The sequence below is a fragment of the Triturus cristatus genome, chromosome 4_1 (assembly GCF_964204655.1).
Source record: "Triturus cristatus chromosome 4_1, aTriCri1.1, whole genome shotgun sequence".
Taxonomy (NCBI): domain Eukaryota; kingdom Metazoa; phylum Chordata; class Amphibia; order Caudata; family Salamandridae; genus Triturus; species Triturus cristatus.
In genome coordinates, this window is record NC_140585.1 from 41,595,561 (window position 1) to 41,614,548 (window position 18,988).

Genomic DNA, 18,988 nt, shown 5'->3' on the forward strand with positions numbered 1-18,988 from the left:
CCCCATAAGTAAACGAGAAATTCGAGGCAATGTGCCTTATACACAAACCTTCCTTTCCTAAAATAGCTCCACATTGTCCAGGTAACTACCCTCCATGCTGGCTGAGGTCAGCCTCTTATTTTGCGCTACACATAGAGAATTCTTAGAAATCTAAAACCATTCCTTCCTCAAGAGGACTTCAAGCAGATGGTTCAAGCTCTTCTCCTGCCGAGGCTAGATTATAGTAGCGCTACGCTCTGTGGCTGCCCCAAATATACCTTGGCCCCACTCAAGGCTTCCTTGAATGCCGCTGCCAGATTGATTACAGGTACAAAAAGAAATGAATACATATCCCCAGCCCTAGGATCTTTAAATTGGTTACCTTATGAAGTAAGAATAAAAGCTGAAGATTGCTTCTTTGACGCACGTAGCACTCGGTTACATGGCTCAAAATCTAGAACTATCAGGAGGGGGTAAACCCTCAAGAAGTGCAAATTCTCCTCTATTGAAACCTCAGACGTTTCGTAAAAATAGAACGAGGCTCAGAGCTTTCTCTGGCTCAGCCCCAAAGATCTAGAACTCTCTCCCACCGGAAGGCCGCAGAATCACCTACATGTCTGCCTTCAAACAAGAAGTAAAAATAATCCTAATGAACAAGTTCTTGCCTTAAATGGTCATGGATCGTCTGCTTTCTCAATGACCCCTGACTAAACTCTTCTTGGCCTAACAACTGTAAAGCTCAGGGTTGTCTGTTTTACCCTCTTAAGTAATGTTTGTTTTCATCCTGGTACATTGTTATTAGTTAATTATGTTATTCTCTGTTACCCCATTTGACATTTCCCTGTACTTTGTTCTTCCCTTCCAATATGTGTAGTGCTCTGATACCCTTTGGGGTCATGTTCGCCCTATACAAAACTTTTTAAATAAATAAAATCTATAAATGTAGCAGACTTGCCTGGGCGTTGGAGCCTTCGCGGTTGTGGCAGAGTTGTTTGACTGTCAGAAGTGAATAGAAAAGTTTCCATTTTCAGAAGCATTTGGAGGTATAGCTGTTTCTCCACTACTGTACATCTGCCCTAATCGGTTTCATATAGCCCTGTGAAGCAATATGATTTATTAAAAATGAATTTATTTATAAAGTTTTGTATAGTGCGAACAGGTACTGCAAATGATGTACAGCTAGAGTCTACGCAAGAAGCTGTTGTGCCTGCCAGGAAGATGGAGACTGATCCACGGACACCCCAGGCTTAGCTGAGCGCCTTCGTGGAAGACACCTCAGTTGACATAGACTGCAGAGCATCTATGGAACTCCCCCAACCAGCTGCACAGGAACCCCAACAGCATCTGGGGCAAGGAGCTGCTGTCCTAGCAGCCAGAAGCCTGAGCCTGCATTCTTCCGACCCCCCCCCCCCCCCTCCCCTCCCTCAACCCCCGACACCTGTGAAGGACACGTACCTGTGTCTCCAGCTGGCCCTGGAAGTCTGGAGAAGGCCTGACTTTCATCCCTTGGCGAAGGTCCCATCCCATTGGCTGCAGGAGGTCCCCCTCCTTCTGGGATACTTATCATTTTCTATCTGGCTGAAGCTGTTATTGGAATATCAGGGCTTGAACACCTTGTCAAGTAGCCAGGGGTGTTCCAGCCACTAGGAAACCTGGACGGTGGGTCTGCAGATACAACCCCTGACCACCATTATTATATCAAGAGACTCCTGGTAAGCTGGTACCCTTACCAGCCATGGTTCCCTCCATAGCCCAGTAGCTACTGACTTCTGGGACTCCAGTGAAAGACACCAGGTCACAGACTGACACGACCACAATTTGTCGGTGGAAACTTCACTTCTTTGGGTTGTTTTATTTTCTCATGGTTGTAGGATGTTGCTGGGACACCGGTTGCATTGCTTTAGGTATGCATACCAAACCCCAAGGACTATCGGGGCAATCTTCCATCTGAAAACTCTTGTAGGTGCACCCCGAAGGTATCTCAGAAACTCTGAGACCATCTTCACAGGATGTACAACTCTGGTTGGATTCGGGTCACTGACCCAGAAGGTGTGCAGCACTTCTAAGTTTCGATATCTGTATTTAGAGCATAGAACGTTTACCTGTATGCAGATTAAGTCCATTTTATTTCTAAAATAGATGCCTACGTTCTAGTTTTTGTGCTATGTAAAGCGTCATAAATGTTTCTAAGCTTCCAACTCTCTGCATCTGTCCTCCCTTCAAATCTACTGTACTGTTTTTGTTGCTCCTGGACCAGTCCCCATCTCTGCCTCCTCCTGGGTGGTGGGGGCAGTGTACTCGTCTCCGAGTGCCACCCCCTCAGCAGGTTGTCACACCTGATCAGCCCACCCAACTCCCCATCTTGCACCCACACTCTCCCTACCACGGTTGCTAATCACCTCCCACTCTCACCCCAAACCACTTTATGGAAAAAACATAAAATAATGTTTTAATGCCAAGGGCCCTCATGCTTTTAACATTGACACATCTCTCTGGATCCCCAAATCTGGATACTGAGACGTGCACCCAGCTTGTCTGTTTTTAATTCCAAGTAATTTCCAGATCTTTTGTTGGATAATTTAAACCTTCGGGTATGCAATCGTAAGATTCAAGGATGCTGCCCTTGAGGAGCGTCTCTTCCTCCTCACAGGAGTGGATGGCGGAAGGCTTGAGTCTTTGACCTTCCTGTCGTTTCAGGTGGTTCTTCCAAGGTCTCACGCTTTGCCACCTGTGTTGGTCCTGTCCAGGGAGCTTCTCAAGTAATGTCCAGCTCTGTTTCTGATTTACTGATGAAGTGATCCTGCTAAATGTATGTCTCTGATCCCGGGATCCTGCCACAACCATCGCTGGAGCCGGTGAAAAGGAGTCCCGCTGTCCTGGGTGAAAGTCAGAGCCTGCGAGCGCCACTGAAGTCGTACTCACTCCCAGAAGAGTGATCAGGAGGGTCCGAGGATCTTCTCAGGGAGCCTTCGAGAGCTTGAACAGAGGAGAGGACACAGTGATTAAACCAAGGTACTCAAAGATTCAAGGGTTTCAAGTAGGGGTTGGACCACTTGAGTCTCTTGCTAAATCTGCAGTGGAAATCTCCCCAAGCACAAAGTGGCCAAGAAAAGGAGGGGCATCGAAAGACCAGGTTAAGGGAAATAAGGGAGAAAGCAGTTTAACATAAATACAATTATATTAAAAAAATACAAAAGCAAGTAAATCAAAATGGATGTAGGTTGGCAGCTTCTCAAGCATGGCAGTGGCTTTTAACCTTTTGGCTTCTGCAGAACTCACTGAATCGGAACTGGAAGCCAGAGTCCGCCATGGCAATTTTACAATTTGAACCTCAACAATAATACACAAAAGCTACTCAAACAAAGGCACACTATATGAACCCAGATTTCCTCTGTGATTGTTAAATATGAGTGACCACACGGTATAAGACCAGGTCGTATTCATAAATCAATAGGTAATTGTGTGAGATTTATTGCTTTTTTTGGGAGTTTTATGTAGCGCTGGCTAGACCCAAAGGTAACAGAGCACTTCACATGTTTAGAGAATACGTTTACAACAAGTACATGACGAGAGTCGCGTGGGAATCACAGACAGTCATATAGAAAAATATAGGACCACAGAGCATTAATGTAGACACAGTGAGAGCACAGTAATATATATCAATCAAGAAATTGGGAACTGGGGAATGGGTTACACTTTGAATCCGCATAGGCAAATTGTTAGGGTACTTCCGACAGGAACTGCCCAAGAGTTGGGTCTTGGGGAGGTGCAAAGCTTCACATGCTCTAGTTGAAGTAGACGTCGAAGCTTGCGACAGAAATGGTGGGAACGAAGTAGTAACTGGTCTGCCATTGGCCACGGAAAGACACAGGACTGCAATCAGACTTGGTTCGAACAAAGCTAGAGACCGCGCATAGGCCCAGCTCTTGCGCGCTGCTGCACCTCTCTGCTTCCTCCCTGTTTTTCTGAATACTTCCTTTTCCCTCATTTTTTTTTTACTGCTCTCTCCCTTCTTTTCCCCTTTTTTTCTGATTGCTTTTCCCCTCGTTTTTTTTTTACTGCTTTATCTTTTCTCTCCCCTGTTTCTCTGAGTACTTTTCCCTGCTTTTGCCTCGTTTTTCACTGCTTTCTCTTTCCTATTCCTCATTTCTCTAAGTGCTATTACCTGCTTCTGCCTAGTTTTAATGCTTTCTCCTTCCTTCCTCCGTTTCTCCGAGTGCTTTCTCCTGCTTTTTCCTTTTTTTATTTTTTTTTATTTTTTTTTTACTGCTTTCTTTATTTCTCTCCCCCGTTTTTCGGAGTACTTTCTCCTGTTTTTGCCTCGTTTTTCACGGCTTTATCCGTGAAGCAGCAAGTGACTCCAGCACCATGAGACCCTCACGTGTGATCTGCCGCATCTTATAAATCCTGATTGATTTATGTCAAAAGGTGACGTCATTGCATAGATGCTCCTTATTGCAGAGTACCTGCTGCCTACTGAGAAGTTGTACTCTGACTGTAAAAGTATTTCAGCTCTGCTGCAAGTGCAGGCATGCCCGCTTCCCCATCAAAGATTTGTAGGTGCTTCGAATCTGTACTTGCCTACCCATGTAGAGCAGTGGATGGTAAACACGCAGCCCAAAGGGTCTTTAGGGGCAGCCTACCCATGTGAGGAGGGATAGATCACCAAATGGTTAATCATACCTGTTCACTTGAACAAAAATCTCACCTGTGAGGAGGGGGGCGGGGCCTTGAAGGGGACAGGCACTCGGGCCGGGAAGTACATAAGAGGCACTTTTGAACCCCACCCTTCCCCCATGCCCCCTTCTCCCCAATAAATAAAAGCTTGCTGAGGCTGGAACCTATGTCCTGGGGTGTTTTCACACCCCTTAATGGACGTCGGCAATTCAAAGCCTCGGAAAACGAGCTGTAAAAGCACCATTTACAGTGGTTTTCAGCTTGTTTTCTCTGCCACCATGTGATATCGGCCCCTCACCGGGTGACCGTGCGATCGGAGCTGATATTGCGTGTCACACGCTGGCACAGTGTGAGTTGGCAGGTAAGGGTTAATACACTGGCTCTCTAAGTGTGCAGACATGTATGATTTTCTAGAAAACCGTATGCAATCCGCGTGTGGATTCAGTCAGATGCCCATTACTGTTTCAGGTCGCAGTGCCTTTGTGTGTGAGCGGTGGATATGAGCATTCACACCTGCAGCATCCTGAACTATCCGCTTCTGACTAAAAATCTCTTTAAAATGCTTTTGATTTGTTTTTCTCAAACTTATCTTTATTGATTTTAGTAATTCCTATAACAAATACATCAAGTGTTTTTGTTACTTGATGAAGCTATTATCCTTCTAGGAGAACCCAGCTCTATGTAGGTATTTACTTCAAAATACTTCTGATTAGTGACAGAAAATAATGGTGAGAGGTCCAATGCATCTGCAGCCCCCTTGATTAGGTTCTGCGGACTGCCAGGGATCCATGGACCACAGGTTAAGAATTTCTGACCTATGGTAAATACGATCAAATCGTACCCAGTTCAGCAGTAATTCAGGGTTTTTACCCGTCTGTGAGATGCAGGTTGGTGTCCCTGATTCTCAGCGGTAAACAGACCAAGAATTGACATAGCATGAAGGTTGATCTACCTTCTGGCCACACATATATGTGATCCCCACCCTAGAGACAGGACCCCCTCTTATGGTTAATCCTTTCTACGTGAGTGAAGGATTTATTAGGCATGGACTTTGCTCCTCTAGCATTTAAAGCTGTGGTCTTGGAGTTAGATCAGGGATTTGTGAGCATCCTGACCATCTTTACCTGCACTGATGATCCCACCACCAAGAATGGGATAACTCACTTGTAGGGGTGATTCCACCACCGCAAATTGGATAACTCTCTTGCAGAGGGGATCCACCATCGAGAATTGGATAACTTAATTGCAGATGGGATCCACCATCGAGAATTGGATAACTTGATTGCAGATGGGATCCACCATCGAGAATTGGATAACTCGCTTCCAGAGGGGATCCCACCACAGAGACGACATGGATTGATTGAATGGGAGGCAGGAGAAGCTGAATGTTCCTCACCAGCAGTCCTGGTCGTATTACTCAGGACTAACTCCACTACGAGGCGGAACGTCCCCATCATGAGATGGCTGATTGTCTTACTATAGAAAAGTAATTTTTGACTGGGTAGGAATGCAGGACGTCTGCTACCACCCCACATGAGTAATAATTGAATGGGCACATCATCAAAACATCTCTCGATAGTGATGAAGAGACACATTAAGGTGCTGGGAATGCCCACTGGGCTTTGCACGCTCTGACCCACAAGAGCAGTCTTCAGGATTCATTTTATTAGGAAATTTGTGGTGCTCAGATCCAACTGGCATTTGGTTTATGTCAAAACAAATGTTAGAAAGTATATTGGAAATCAGAGTGAAATAAGTTCATTAGAGATCTAGACAGGAAATGACCTGTGCTGGGAGCACAGAGTAGGAGGCAACCACCTGCGCTGGCACAAATTCTACCCAGCTGAAAGTTGTCATGAAAACACCAACATTTAATTGACGCTATTATGTTAACAATGCAGGCTGTACCTTGGGATGGAGAGAAGTCTGTGTGGAGTGACTCCTCCTGTCTTGGTTAATAAAATAAGCCGCTTCTTTCCACTTGAAACCATATTTGACCCACAGGGGCATGGTGGGGATTTACCGTGATCTACTTTTAAATTGTCATCGCATCGAGTCCTAACTGTGCGTCTTGGTCCATTGTCATTTGAGCCCTTTAATTCCAGTCCTGGCTTTTCAGCCAAAAATATGTTGTTTTTGGAGTTGTAGTTTCTTCTTTAACAATGTAATCAGAAATCCCAGCATGCAATGCCAGAATGTTGTGAAAGTGTCTCACATGACTTAGTCCCACTTGGCAGCGGAGGGGTTTCCTGTTATGATATCGGAGTGATCTAAAGTTTCTGCCTCGTAAGAAATCATAACTGAAAGTAGAATAATCCCTTCACCTCTTATCATTCACCTTAGAGAGATGTCAAGAATGGAATGGACACAGTTTGTTCTTTCATTTTCTCTCTCTCTCACAAACCCTCTCTTGCCTCTCTTTGCCTCTTCTCTTTGCGGAGATGGCACAACATCCGACTGGTCAAGCAGCTTGGAACTTTTGTGCAAAGTCTTATTTTTTTTTCTCCAGCCTGCCCTTTTTCTTTTACACTTTTATTTAGTAGGACCATGCTCATCACCCCCCCCCCCCCATGGACAATAAGAATATTTACAGGAATAACAGGTGTTTAATAGTCTAGTGTTGTTGGTAAAGGTAGGGAATTATATGCTGATTCAGGTAGCATCATGCAGTCAGAGAGGTAGTTACAAGTTAAAGGAGAATAGAGAGTTGATAAAACAGCCAGCAGCCACACACATGCATATCTTTATTGGAATCCATCACTACATCTACCAAAGGCAGGGATAGTACCACAGTGTGTAGCCTTAGATGCATCCCTATCCATGCCCATTCAGTGAATGAAAAAAGAGTTGAGCTTCAGGCCACAACAATAGACTGCGAATTAGATCTTTTCATGAATAAATGTGACTAGATGTGGTACCAAACTCTGCTCTCGCCTTATCCTTCCCTGCAGGGAATAATATCTTGAGGGCTGATGGATCTCACGTTGATGCAGGGGGAGTAGTAATAGTCTATCTATCTAATCTACCTATTCATAGAGAGATTCTAAAGGCGTGAACTTCTAGAAGCAAAGACTTCCGACGAGTATACAGCAGTACTAATCCCACACTCTGACGCAGATATGGTCACCCTCAAATTGGTTCATAATACACCAAATAATAATGAGACCTTAGGATCACCATTCCTAGAAGCTACTCTGGACCTTATGGTACCTCAGACTCAACTGATGGTTTAGGGAGATTCCAATCTGGTGCAGTGTCACTAAGGATCCCCAGACAACAATTGTGTGATCTAGAGTGAATGATTTAGGCTTCCCACCCCGAGTCAGTAATCCTACACACAATAGGGGAACATCTTAGTTTCAAGCCTAACATACTCCGATGAATTAACAAAATGTGAAAGCACAGGAAGTGAGTTTGTCAGATAATAATACTATATTATTTGAAGTTCATGCCAATGTACCTAAAGCCAGTCATAACCGACAACAGTCCTTGACTTTTGGGATTTTTTTAAATTTGTCTCCAGATAAATTGTGAGCAGGTTTAAGTGTAAGTTCTATACTAATAATGTCCAGTATCAAGGACTAGGTAGATCTGCATAACAAGGCCCTATGTTCTTTCATGGACAAGTATGCCCCTGTGACAAAGCTACGCATGACTATTGTGGAACCCGAACCCGAATAAAGGGGACGAGAAAGAGTTGAAAACAAATCTTATGATAACAGCACACTGTCTGTCCTCAGAGTGCCTGGAAACAAATATATCTGGCTGCTTTTGGTCAAGCATAATTCTGTTTCAGCTAGAATTCATAAGACTAGCAACTTCACTAGAGGATATTTTAAAATTGTTTTGAATATTGTTGCTCTGGCGACAGACAATGAAGCAGAAAAACTACCATAAGAGTGGTCCCATGGCACATATGATCATTTTGAGAAAAAGAATCCAGGTGGGCAGAATTTGGAGTTCTAGCCAAATTTTGCTAGTCGCCCCATGGCGCAGAATTTATCCTATGAGGCTGCAGAAATGCAAGCGCCAGTGAGATTTGGCGCCCCCTAGCGTGACTCTTCTCACGTGGGCAGTCCTGGTCAGAGGGCTACAGCTAGAGTGGATTTCCTGCCCCTCCAGTTGATTTTCTCCTCGAGTGGCAGCAAAATCAGTTCGAATGACTGCGAACTCTTGTGCATCGCGTGGTGCCATTCGTGCTGATCTTTTAGTGCTGTTCGCACTATGGGTGCTAAATTACAGTGCTGCCAGCGTGGTAGGCATATTTTCCACCCTTTGACCAAACTTTGAGAAATCTCGTGGAGTTTTTGTGGAATTTCACTTCGCGGGTTCTGCCTAGCCCTCAAAAAATACCACAAACCGTCTATCTAAGGGGCGATACACTACACAAACACCCTCGCCATTCTCGGCTTAAGTAACCACTGAAGAATGTCGCAAGTTTTCTTTTAGGGAAGTTATGTTTGAGGACATTGATGGGATTATGTAAATAAGAATCCCACAGTACGCAGGGGTGAGCAATGCCCATCAGAGGAACTCTAGTCATATAGTTCAATCTTGACTCCTACGATTGCTCATTTAATTATTGAGCGACTCATTACAGGGATAGTTCCTACGACTCAAATAGAGTGCTGGATAACCCCACTAATTAAGAAAGCATCACTAGACGCCTTGACCCTGAAAATCTCAGCTCAGACACACTCACTTTCTTTTGAAGGTCTTGGAGAAGGCCATTACAATGTTGTTTTGTCAGTTTTTGGGGCCACATCATGGGTTTGAAGAGTGGAAGTATGGCTTCAGACTGAGGAGAGGAACCGAAATTGCCATGTTGAAGGCTCTGCCTGTGATCCTTAAAGTTCTGGATAGAGACTCCCCCCGCTGTGTTGATGTTATTAAACCTTTCTGAAGCATTTAATATCCTAGACCTGTAGACCTTAATCTGTGGTCTGTGGGTCCATGACACCTCTCAAGGGGGCCGCGACTGTTTAGAAAATTAAATATCCAATCAGATTAAGGAAGTATGTATGTATAAAAATCAAAATTGAAAACTGTAAAACATTCTGTGTGAAGGAATTTGAAAACTACATTTTGAAATGTTACAACATTCTGATTAAAAATAGAATTTTGATTGTTTGACTAAGCATGAGAACACGTCGAAGCTGTTGAAAATGCTGTTAAAGTTCGTTCAGGAATAGCCGTTTGACAAGTTTTTTGAAAGATGCTGTGGACGGATTGGATCTGATCTCGGGAGGCAGGGCATTCCAGATTCTTGGAGTAAGACCGGTGAAAGCACGATTGTAAGATCTCTTCTTTTTGAATCTGGGTGGTTTCAAGAGTAAGGTAGACGTACTTCTTAGGTTCCGGCCTGATCCTGAAAGTTCAAGCTTATTTGCCAGGTAGACCGGGGTGTTGTGATGTATGGCTTTATGGGTCAAGCAGGCTATCTTGAAGCGGATCCTGGCTTCGGTTTTTTGCCAATTTAGTTGCAGAAGGTCGGGGGAGATGTGGTCATGCTTTCTATAGCCCATGATGAGTCTGGCCGATGCGTTCAGGGTGGCTCTGAACGGGGCTAAGCTACCTTTGGGAAGTCCAGCAAAGGTCACCAGACCATATTCCAGTCTAGAGATCACCAGGGATTGAACCGCTGGCCTGATGTCTTCGCGGGGGAGGAACGTCATGATTTTCTTAAGGGTGTTAAGTTCAACGTTGGCTCCCTTAATAGCTGCACTGATGTGTGCTTGCATGTTTAAGTGTTTGTCCAAGGTGATGCCTAAAGATTTCCACCACATGAGGGGTGCAGTTAAGAGCAGTGAGTTGTTTAAGCCAGTCCAGGGTAGGTGCCGAGTGATTGGGGGGCAATCAGTAGAAAGTCAGTTTTGAGAGTTTTTAACAGAAGATGGTTCTGAGCTAACCATTGTTGAGTTTGTGCAAGTGCAGCATTTAGCGTTTTATGTCCTCTTGTGAGGAGAACTTCAAGCACAGTTGCGTGTCATCCGCATCCATGTGGTACTGAATGTTAGCAAGGTTCATAATTGACAGTAAGCTGTTCCATAAAAAGGTTGAAGAGTGGGCGATCCTTGAGGCACTCCGATTATGACAGGGGTACTGGATGCAAGGGAATGGTTAACTTTGATCCTGTGTGTGCGGTTATGTAGGAAAGAAGCAAACCAATTTAGGACCGGGCCCAAGAGCCCCATCCTGTGCTGAAGCAGAGCAATCAGGCTTTCATGTTTGATGGTATCACAGGCTGAGGACAGGTCCAGGATCTGGAGACGAGAGACATCTTGGTCAAGAGATCTCAAGGCGTCATCAACAATTTGAGTTAGTGCCGTTTCAGTACTGTGCCCTGTTCTGAAACCTGACTGATAGGGGTCAAGGAGTTGATATTTCTCTATGTGGTTGCATAGCTGCGAGTGGACGCATTTTTCGAGCAATTTAGCTAGTGTCATGATGCTGGTGATAGGTCGGAAGTTGTTAGGATCAGACAGATCTGTGTTGGGCTTCTGAGAAATGGGAATAACTTGCCCCATCTTCAGGCAATCAGGGATCCTTCCCTGTAAGGGGAATTCATGGATGATCCTGGACCAAAGAGGGGGAATGGCTGAGTTGAGATCTTTAAAAAAGTTATAAGGTAGAGGATCACTGAAATGGTTGGAGGGTTTAAGGGACGTCCTGTTGTGTAGAAGCTCTGTGACATCTGGGATGAGAAAGGAATTCCAAGAGGTGTCACTTTTCAGAGAACAACCAAAGGGCGAGTATAGAAAAGTAGTATCTGCTTCTTATTGTTACCCCCACTTTTTAGGTCTCGCCTGAGCCAGCGGTTGCGCTGCTCTGGCGAGACTTTTAGTAAGTGGGCATTCAAAAATCCAACCACATGCTTTTTGTGTGGCCTAGAGCGTGCGGTCATGCACACAGTTACGCGCAGAGGCGCCATCTGGCTTTCCTCTGTTTTCCTAATTAAGTGCATCGCTCGAGGGCACCCTTACTGCGCACACACATCCGCATTAGTTAATCATTCCTTCACGGCTTTTATTTTTGTGCTTTACAGCGCACGCGAATGGCAAATTAGCATTATTCATTCCTGCACGTCTTTTATTTTGCATGTGCTTTAAAATATTATTATTAGCTATCTATTGTGACACAATCTATGTTACATGGATATTTTTTTAAACGATAGCATTTGTTATTCCCTCGTGCACCGTTTTTTCAGAAACAAGCAGCTGATACAGGGCAAGGCGACATAAGCAGAGGCATTTAGCAATGAATGAATTTTTATTGCATCTTCTCTCTTTTCCCCCCCCTTCATTCTCTCTCTCTCTCTCTCTCTCTCTCTCTCTCTCGGCCCCTCTTTATCTCTTTTTCTCTCTCTCCCCCCTCTTTCTCTCTCTCCCCCCTCTTTCTCTCTCTCCCCCCTCTTTCTCTCTCTCCCCTTCATTTACTCTCTCTATCACCTTATGTCTCTCTCTTATTCACTCCCCTTCATCACTCTGGACCACCTCAGTAACACAACAATATCACTCAACAACACCACAGCATTGCCACAGCATCCCTCAGCATTGCCACAGCATCCCTCAGCATTGCCACAGCATCCCTCAGCATTGCCACAGCATCCCTCAGCATGACCACAGCATCCCTCAGCGCCACCACAGCATCCCTCAGCGTCGCCACAGCATCACTCGGGGCCACCGCAGCATCACTCGGGGCCACCGCAGCATCACTCGGGGCCACCGCAGCATCACTCGGGGCCACCGCAGCATCACTCGGGGCCACCGCAGCATCACTCGGGGCCACCGCAGCATCACTCGGGGCCACCGCAGCATCACTCGGGGCCACCGCAGCATCACTCGGGGCCACCGCAGCATCACTCAGCAAGACCTAATTATCATTCAGCATCACCTCAGCATCGTCTTAGCACCAGTCACCACCACTACCACCTCAACACCAGCTCAGCTCTCTGAATCTGCCATCTGTTGATTTTACCCTAGCGTCTGACTGCTGCTAGAGTTATAATACAGGTACTAGTTCACAACCTTCAACCTCCAATTGTTTATGCCTCCTCAGAAAAAAACTTTACCAAACAACCATTGGAATAGGCATAAACAAGTTGCCAGCATTGCAAGAACAAAAGAAAAATCAGGACATTTTTTTATTGTACATACATTTTTTAATATGGTCGTTCTGTTGGACATAATGTCTTCTTGGTCATATATAAGGTAACAAACATGCTTCTGACACTGTTTTATTACAACTTTTCAGCATGCTGCACAGCACCACACTTCTCTACAGCACAGCTTAAACACATTGGCAAAGGGGGGGAGGAGCCTAGCGCGCAACCAAGATGGCCGCGTAGGTGCGAGGCTCCCGAGGACCTCCGCAACCTCCTACATCTATCCTGTATTCATCCTGCCTCGGTTGAGGGGACTGTGTTGGTGAGCCTGAGCTGAGGTGGTACCCGTTTCCCGTTCTCAAATCGGACCTCGGGTGCCGGAGTGAGCACCGATTGAAGTTTGCGGCCTTCTCCTCGCCGGACCCCGGATTTGCGCTGGGGGGTGACCTGGTGGCAAAGTGAACAACGGCGGGCTGGGCCTGGCGAGTCGCGTACCCCGCACTTTCACTTTCACTTTCGCACCCCCTCGCCTTCTCTGCGAGTGAGATCGCGGAGCTCTTTGTGTTGGTGTGGCCTCGCTGGGGGGCCCTGCCTGCCTGCCGGCTGTGACCCACCCCGCCGATCTGGGGTGGCCCCCCCCGGATCTCGTGGCCCCGATTGCCTGCCCTCTACGGCGTCGCTGGTGCGAGTGTGAGAACTGTGGCGATGGCCACGAAACAAGATGGAGATCGATCAAAGACCAAGTCGACCCGGCGTGGCGCCGTACATCAGGCCAACATCATGGACCGCTATACCCTCCAGAGGGGATCTCCTGGCGGACCACACAAGTCCTCTGAGGGTCCTTCTGATGCCCCGGACTTGCCCACGGATCTGACTCTGCAAGACGTCATGGGCGCCATTGCCGAGATGAAGGCCTCGGTGGGCCAGCGGTTCGATACCCTGGCACATAAGATCGACGCGGTCCTCGTGGATGTTGGCCTGGTGAGGGCTGATCTCTCCAAGACCAACGACCGGGTTGATTCTTTGGCCCAAACCGCATCGGGCCTCACGACTGAGGTGGCGGCCCTACAAACGGAGGTGCGCCGACTTCGTCAGGCGAGTGCACTTATGGATCGGCGCCTTGAGGATTCCGAGAGTCGGGCCCGGAGGAACAACATCCGCATCATCGGGGTACCCGAGGGACGGGAGGAAGCGGCGGCGGATCTATTTGTGGAAGATCTGATCGCTACCCATCTCCAGCCTCGGGGACTGAGTACATTTTTTGCCGTGGAGAGGGCCCACAGAGTTCCCGGGGGAAGGCCGAAGGTCGGAGCCCCTCCGCGACCTCTCATTGCCCGGATTTTTAACTTTCGGGACAGGGACGCGATCTTGCAAGCCTCCAGACTGCAAGGGCCGATTAAGCTGGAAAATATGGAGGTGAACTTTTACCCTGATTTTACCCAGGCGGTCCAAAAGCAGAGACCGAGCTTCCTGGGCGCCAAGCGCCGACTTCGGGACATGAACCTAAAATATGCCATGGAGGTGGATGGTCGCACGCACTTTTTTGATCGTCCCGAAGCGGCCGGGGACTGGTTGGATACTCTGTCTGGGGATCGTGATCGAGATGGCGGGGGGGAGGGGCGGCGGGAGGAGACGGCCCACTGGATCGGGACTGAGGGGTTGATATTGGTCCTCACTCTGGACGACTATGATGCCACTTTCGACCAAGCTTCTGTCTTTGTTCTTTCCTCTCCCATGGAGGTTGGGTGGGGTCTGGAAGGGGTACTCTTTCCTCCTCTAGGGGGTCTAGCTAGTTTCATTATATAGGGGCGACAGGCACACTGCAAGTTGGGGGGGCTGTCCGGGCTCATGCAGGGGTGCAGGGAGGGGGGAGTTTTGTTGGGGCGGGTGGGTTGGGGTGGGGTGTTGTTCGTTTACACCACAAGGCAAATGTATCATTGTGTTAGCTCTAAAGTGCTCTCTGGGGGACGAGTGATGGCTTCTGTTTATGATGGGGGGGTAGGGGACTGAGTTTGTTGTCCTGGAATGTTAATGGACTGGGGGACAGGATAAAACGAGGTGTGGTCCTGCAGTTCTTGAAGCGAATTTCGCCCGATATAGTTTTTCTGCAGGAGACACACCTCATTGGCAACTCCTTTCGTGCTATGAATCGACGGGGCTACCGCCTTGTGGCCCATTCGGGCTTCACGTCCGGTTCAAGGGGTGTGGGCATTATGGTTAAGAACTCGCTCCCGTTGGAGATTGATGAGGTGCTCCATGACGACAGGGAACGTTACACGGTCTTGGTGGGCAGAATGGAGGGCAGAGTGGTCGTTTTTGTGTCAGTATATGTCCCGCCGGGGCTGCAGACGACCACCTTTGCGGACCTGGGGCGCCTCCTCCTTGGCCTTCCGGAGGGGATTCTAGTGGTGGGGGGGGATTTTAATGCTGTGGTTTCCGGAACGGTGGACCGTCACCCCCCTACGGATCTCCTCCGGGCCCAGGCGTGGTTGCCTGGCCTCTTGGATACCTTGGGGCTGGTGGATTGTCTGCGTTTGAAACATCCCACGCAGCTACAGTACACCTTCCATTCCGGGGCTCATGGTAGTCTCTCACGGCTAGATTATGTCCTGGTTCCGGCGGCTCATGTGGGGAGGGTGGGAGAGGTGAGCCATCTGGCACGGGGTATCTCGGACCACTCCCCGCTCTTGTTGCGCTTTGATATTCTTCTGAGGGGAGAGGGTAGGGTGGCCCCGATTAATCCCTGGTACCTGCGTGACCCCACCATTCGCGCGGAGCTGGTTAAATCCCTTAAGCGCTACTTTGACGAGAATGTGGGGTCTGTGTCATCGGCGGTCTCACTGTGGGAGGCGTTTAAAACGGTACTCCGGGGAGAGGCCATGTCCCTTATTTCCCTCTCCCGGAGGCGCGAGCAGGAGGAGGTGACCCGTGTTGAAGCTGAGATAACCGAGTTGGAGGGTGATCTAGAATATGGGGTGACGGATGATAAATTACATGTTCTCCGACTCAAGCAAGCGGCCTATAAGGCCCTCGTCACGGAGGCGGCCAGGGGCCTCAGTAGAGAGCAACAGGGGAGACTGTATGATGTGGGTGATAAGGCTGGTAAATTGATTGCGTGGCTGGACAAAAAGGAGAGAGCGAGTCGAGTTGTCCCTTTGATTGAGAAACAGAATGGTGTGTGTGTCACTGAACCGGAAGAAATTGTTTCTTGCTTTGCAGACTATTTCCGTGGGGTGTATTCCCCGGTGTCCTCCCGCTCTGAAGAGGATTCCCATGCCCTGCTCAGAGATATCGCGCTGCCTTCCCTTTCGGAGGAGGACAGAGTGTCGTTGGACGCCGCTCCAACTTCTGAAGAAATTGCCCTCGCCATACGCTCGGTCGCTTCCGGCAAGGCCATGGGTCCTAATGGTCTTCCCATCGAGTTGTATAAACTGCGACCGGATACGCTGGCACCACATCTCCGTGCTATGTTCCTTGCGGCCCACTCGACGGGTTCCCTCCCGCTAGACCAGCGTCTGGCTACAATTGTGGTTATCCACAAGGAGGGGAGGCCGCGGGACCGAGTCACATCCTATCGGCCCATATCGTTATTGAATGTGGAGCCCAAAATTCTTGCCAAAGTGTTGGCCAATCGGCTGGTCGGCGTAGTATGTGACTTGATTCACCAGGATCAGTCCGGCTTCATCCCCCATAGCAACACGGCGCTTAACCTGCGGCGTTTGCATGGGGTGCTCGCACGTGTCCCGTACATACGGAAGCCGGCCATCTTGGCATCCTTGGACGCCACTATGGCGTTTGACACACTGGAATGGCCATATATTTGGGCGACGCTCGCGAAATTTGGGTTTGGCCCTGGGTTTATCAGTTGGGTTAAATTGTTGTACTCTGGCCCGCTGGCACAGGTGGTCGTGAACGGTAGAGTATCGGCTCCGTTCGAGCTGGGCAGAGGCATGCAGCAGGGCTGCCCGTTATCGCCGCTCCTTTTCGCGCTCGCCTTGGAGCCCCTGGCGGAGTGGCTGCGGTGGCATCTTTCTATCCGTGGTCTCCGCTGGACCCCCGAGTATGAGGACCGCGTATCCCTATACGCTGATGACATTCTCCTGTACCTGTCTTCCCCACGTAAATCACTGATAGTACTGGTTGATGTACTGCATTCATTTGGCCATAACTCCGGCCTTGTCATCAACTGGGCTGAATCGTGCGTGTATGTTCTCTCCGGGGAGGCTCCTATCCTTCCGCGGGGCTGTCCTATCCAGATCGCCCCACGGGGATTTAGGTACCTGGGTGTCTTCATTACCCTGGATGCGGAGGCCCGATATAGTCAGAACTTGCTTCCCCCCCTCCAGCGCCTGAAGGAGGATGTCGCACGTTGGAGGCGCTTGCCGCTCTCGCCGCTCGGCCGGGCGGCATTGTTTAAGATGATGTCGCTGCCGCGTTTCCTGTACGCTCTGCAGAACACAATGGACGTCGTCCCGGCGCGCTACTTCCGCGAAGTGGAGAGTTTGCAACGCCGCCTGTTCTGGGAAGGGAGACCGCGTATCGCCCTGGCGAAGCTGACGCTTCCGTGGTATGACGGGGGGATTGCCCTCCCGGATATCAAACGGTATTATTGGGCCTCCCAGCTGGCTGCGATTAATCACCGCCTGTACGGGCCCGCTCTAAACCCGGCCTTTGAAGTGGATAAGATGTTACTGCCGGGTGGTGATTATAACCGAGCGCTTTACTCCAGCTCGCTCGACGCACGTCTGACGGGCCCAACGCGTGTCATGGTACGAGTGTGGCACGCGGCTAATGTAGCGATGGGGTGGAAAGATCGTTTGACCCGGGCGTCGCCACTATACGCATCTGAGCAGTTGGGCACCCTGTGGACTTCGAAGGGCTTCGAGAGGTGGGACATGATAGGCATCAGCAGGGTGGGTGATCTCTGGACTAGGGGGGGATTCAAAACGTTCGAGATGCTGCAGACGGAATTCCAGTTGCAGGACAGGGAGTACTTTCGGTATATGCAGATCCGTCATGCGCTATGCTCAGTCTTCCCGGATGTTGCCTCCATCCCGGAGTATTCCCCTCTGGAGGACAGAGTGCTAGATGGACATGTACCGGAAAGCACGATTTCACTAATCTATAAAAAACTTATTAATGACCGCGCGGGATTGCTGACTAGCCTTCGTGAGGCATGGGTTGCCGATGGATTGGAGCTGGACGGCGAGGACTGGGTCTCTGCGGTGGCCTCTCCGAAAGAGGTGGCCATACCGGCCTGCCTTCGCTTCGTCCAGCTCAAGATACTCCATAGGGTCTACGTCACGGGGCCAAGGCTATTGCGTATGGGCTATGCTGTGGACGGGCTGTGTAAGCGTGGGTGTGGTTCTTTGGGGACCTTTCTTCATATTTTGTGGGACTGCCCGGAGGTGGAGCGATTCTGGCGTGGTGTGCATGAGGTCCTGCGGGTGGTTACGCGTGTGTCGCTGCTGCCTGAAGCGAGGAGATGCCTTCTGAATGTGTGGGAACCAACCGACTACTCGGCGCCCCAGACGTGGTGGGTGACTCTGGGATATATGGTGGCCAAACGCGACATTGCCCAACTGTGGGGTTCCCAGAGGTCGCCGACCGTCTCGGCCTGGAAGGACAACATGGACTGGTGCATGTTTCGGGAAAAGGTGGTGTATGTTGCGAGAGGTAAGCCTGGGACATGGGTGAAAGTATGGGGCCCCTGGAACGCCTACCGCGGGGGAATCTGTACCCCGCCGTTATTGCCCGATCCGTCTCCGGCCCCGTCCCCTTAGCCGGTTTATCGCCCCGGTACCGGGCACTGAGTCCACCTAGTCCCTGTCCTGACCTTTTCCCCCCCTTGATACTCCTATGGATTGGTAGGGTCCCCCTTCTAGGGGAGCACATGTTGCTGTTTCCGATTGTGGGTTGCCTTGTGGATTTGTTTTCTGTTGTTATTTATATCAAAAAGAAACCGTTATGTGGGGTCTGGATGGTGTGGCTATCAACGCTGCTAACTCCTGTGCATTTCCCTTTGCCGCAGCATGCGCGCTATTGTTTGTACCATATGCTCCTTCTGTTTGCTAGCGGCCGGCCTGAAGGTTGTAGGCCCATCTTTGTATATTTTTTGAATTTTGTAATAATAGGTTTCAAAAAAAAAAAAAAAAACACATTGGCAAAGTCAATAGCTCTGCCTAAACACTTATAAGGACCCAAAGATGAGACCTATTGGCTATGCCA

At 48.9% G+C, this 18,988-nt stretch overlaps 1 protein-coding gene across 3 annotated transcripts in view; it reads right to left on the reverse strand.

Moving 5' to 3' along the window:
• Positions 1-2,505: 2,505 nt before the first annotated feature.
• CD5 (CD5 molecule) overlaps positions 2,506-18,988 on the reverse strand; it is a 139,410-nt gene continuing 122,927 nt past the window's right edge. For all 3 annotated transcript variants that reach the window (XM_085651454.1, XM_085651456.1, XM_085651455.1), the window contains one exon: positions 2,506-2,955. In XM_085651454.1, coding sequence (XP_085507580.1) covers positions 2,867-2,955 — 89 coding nt within the window. In that variant the 3' untranslated portion in view covers positions 2,506-2,866. The remainder of the gene's footprint in view (positions 2,956-18,988) is intronic.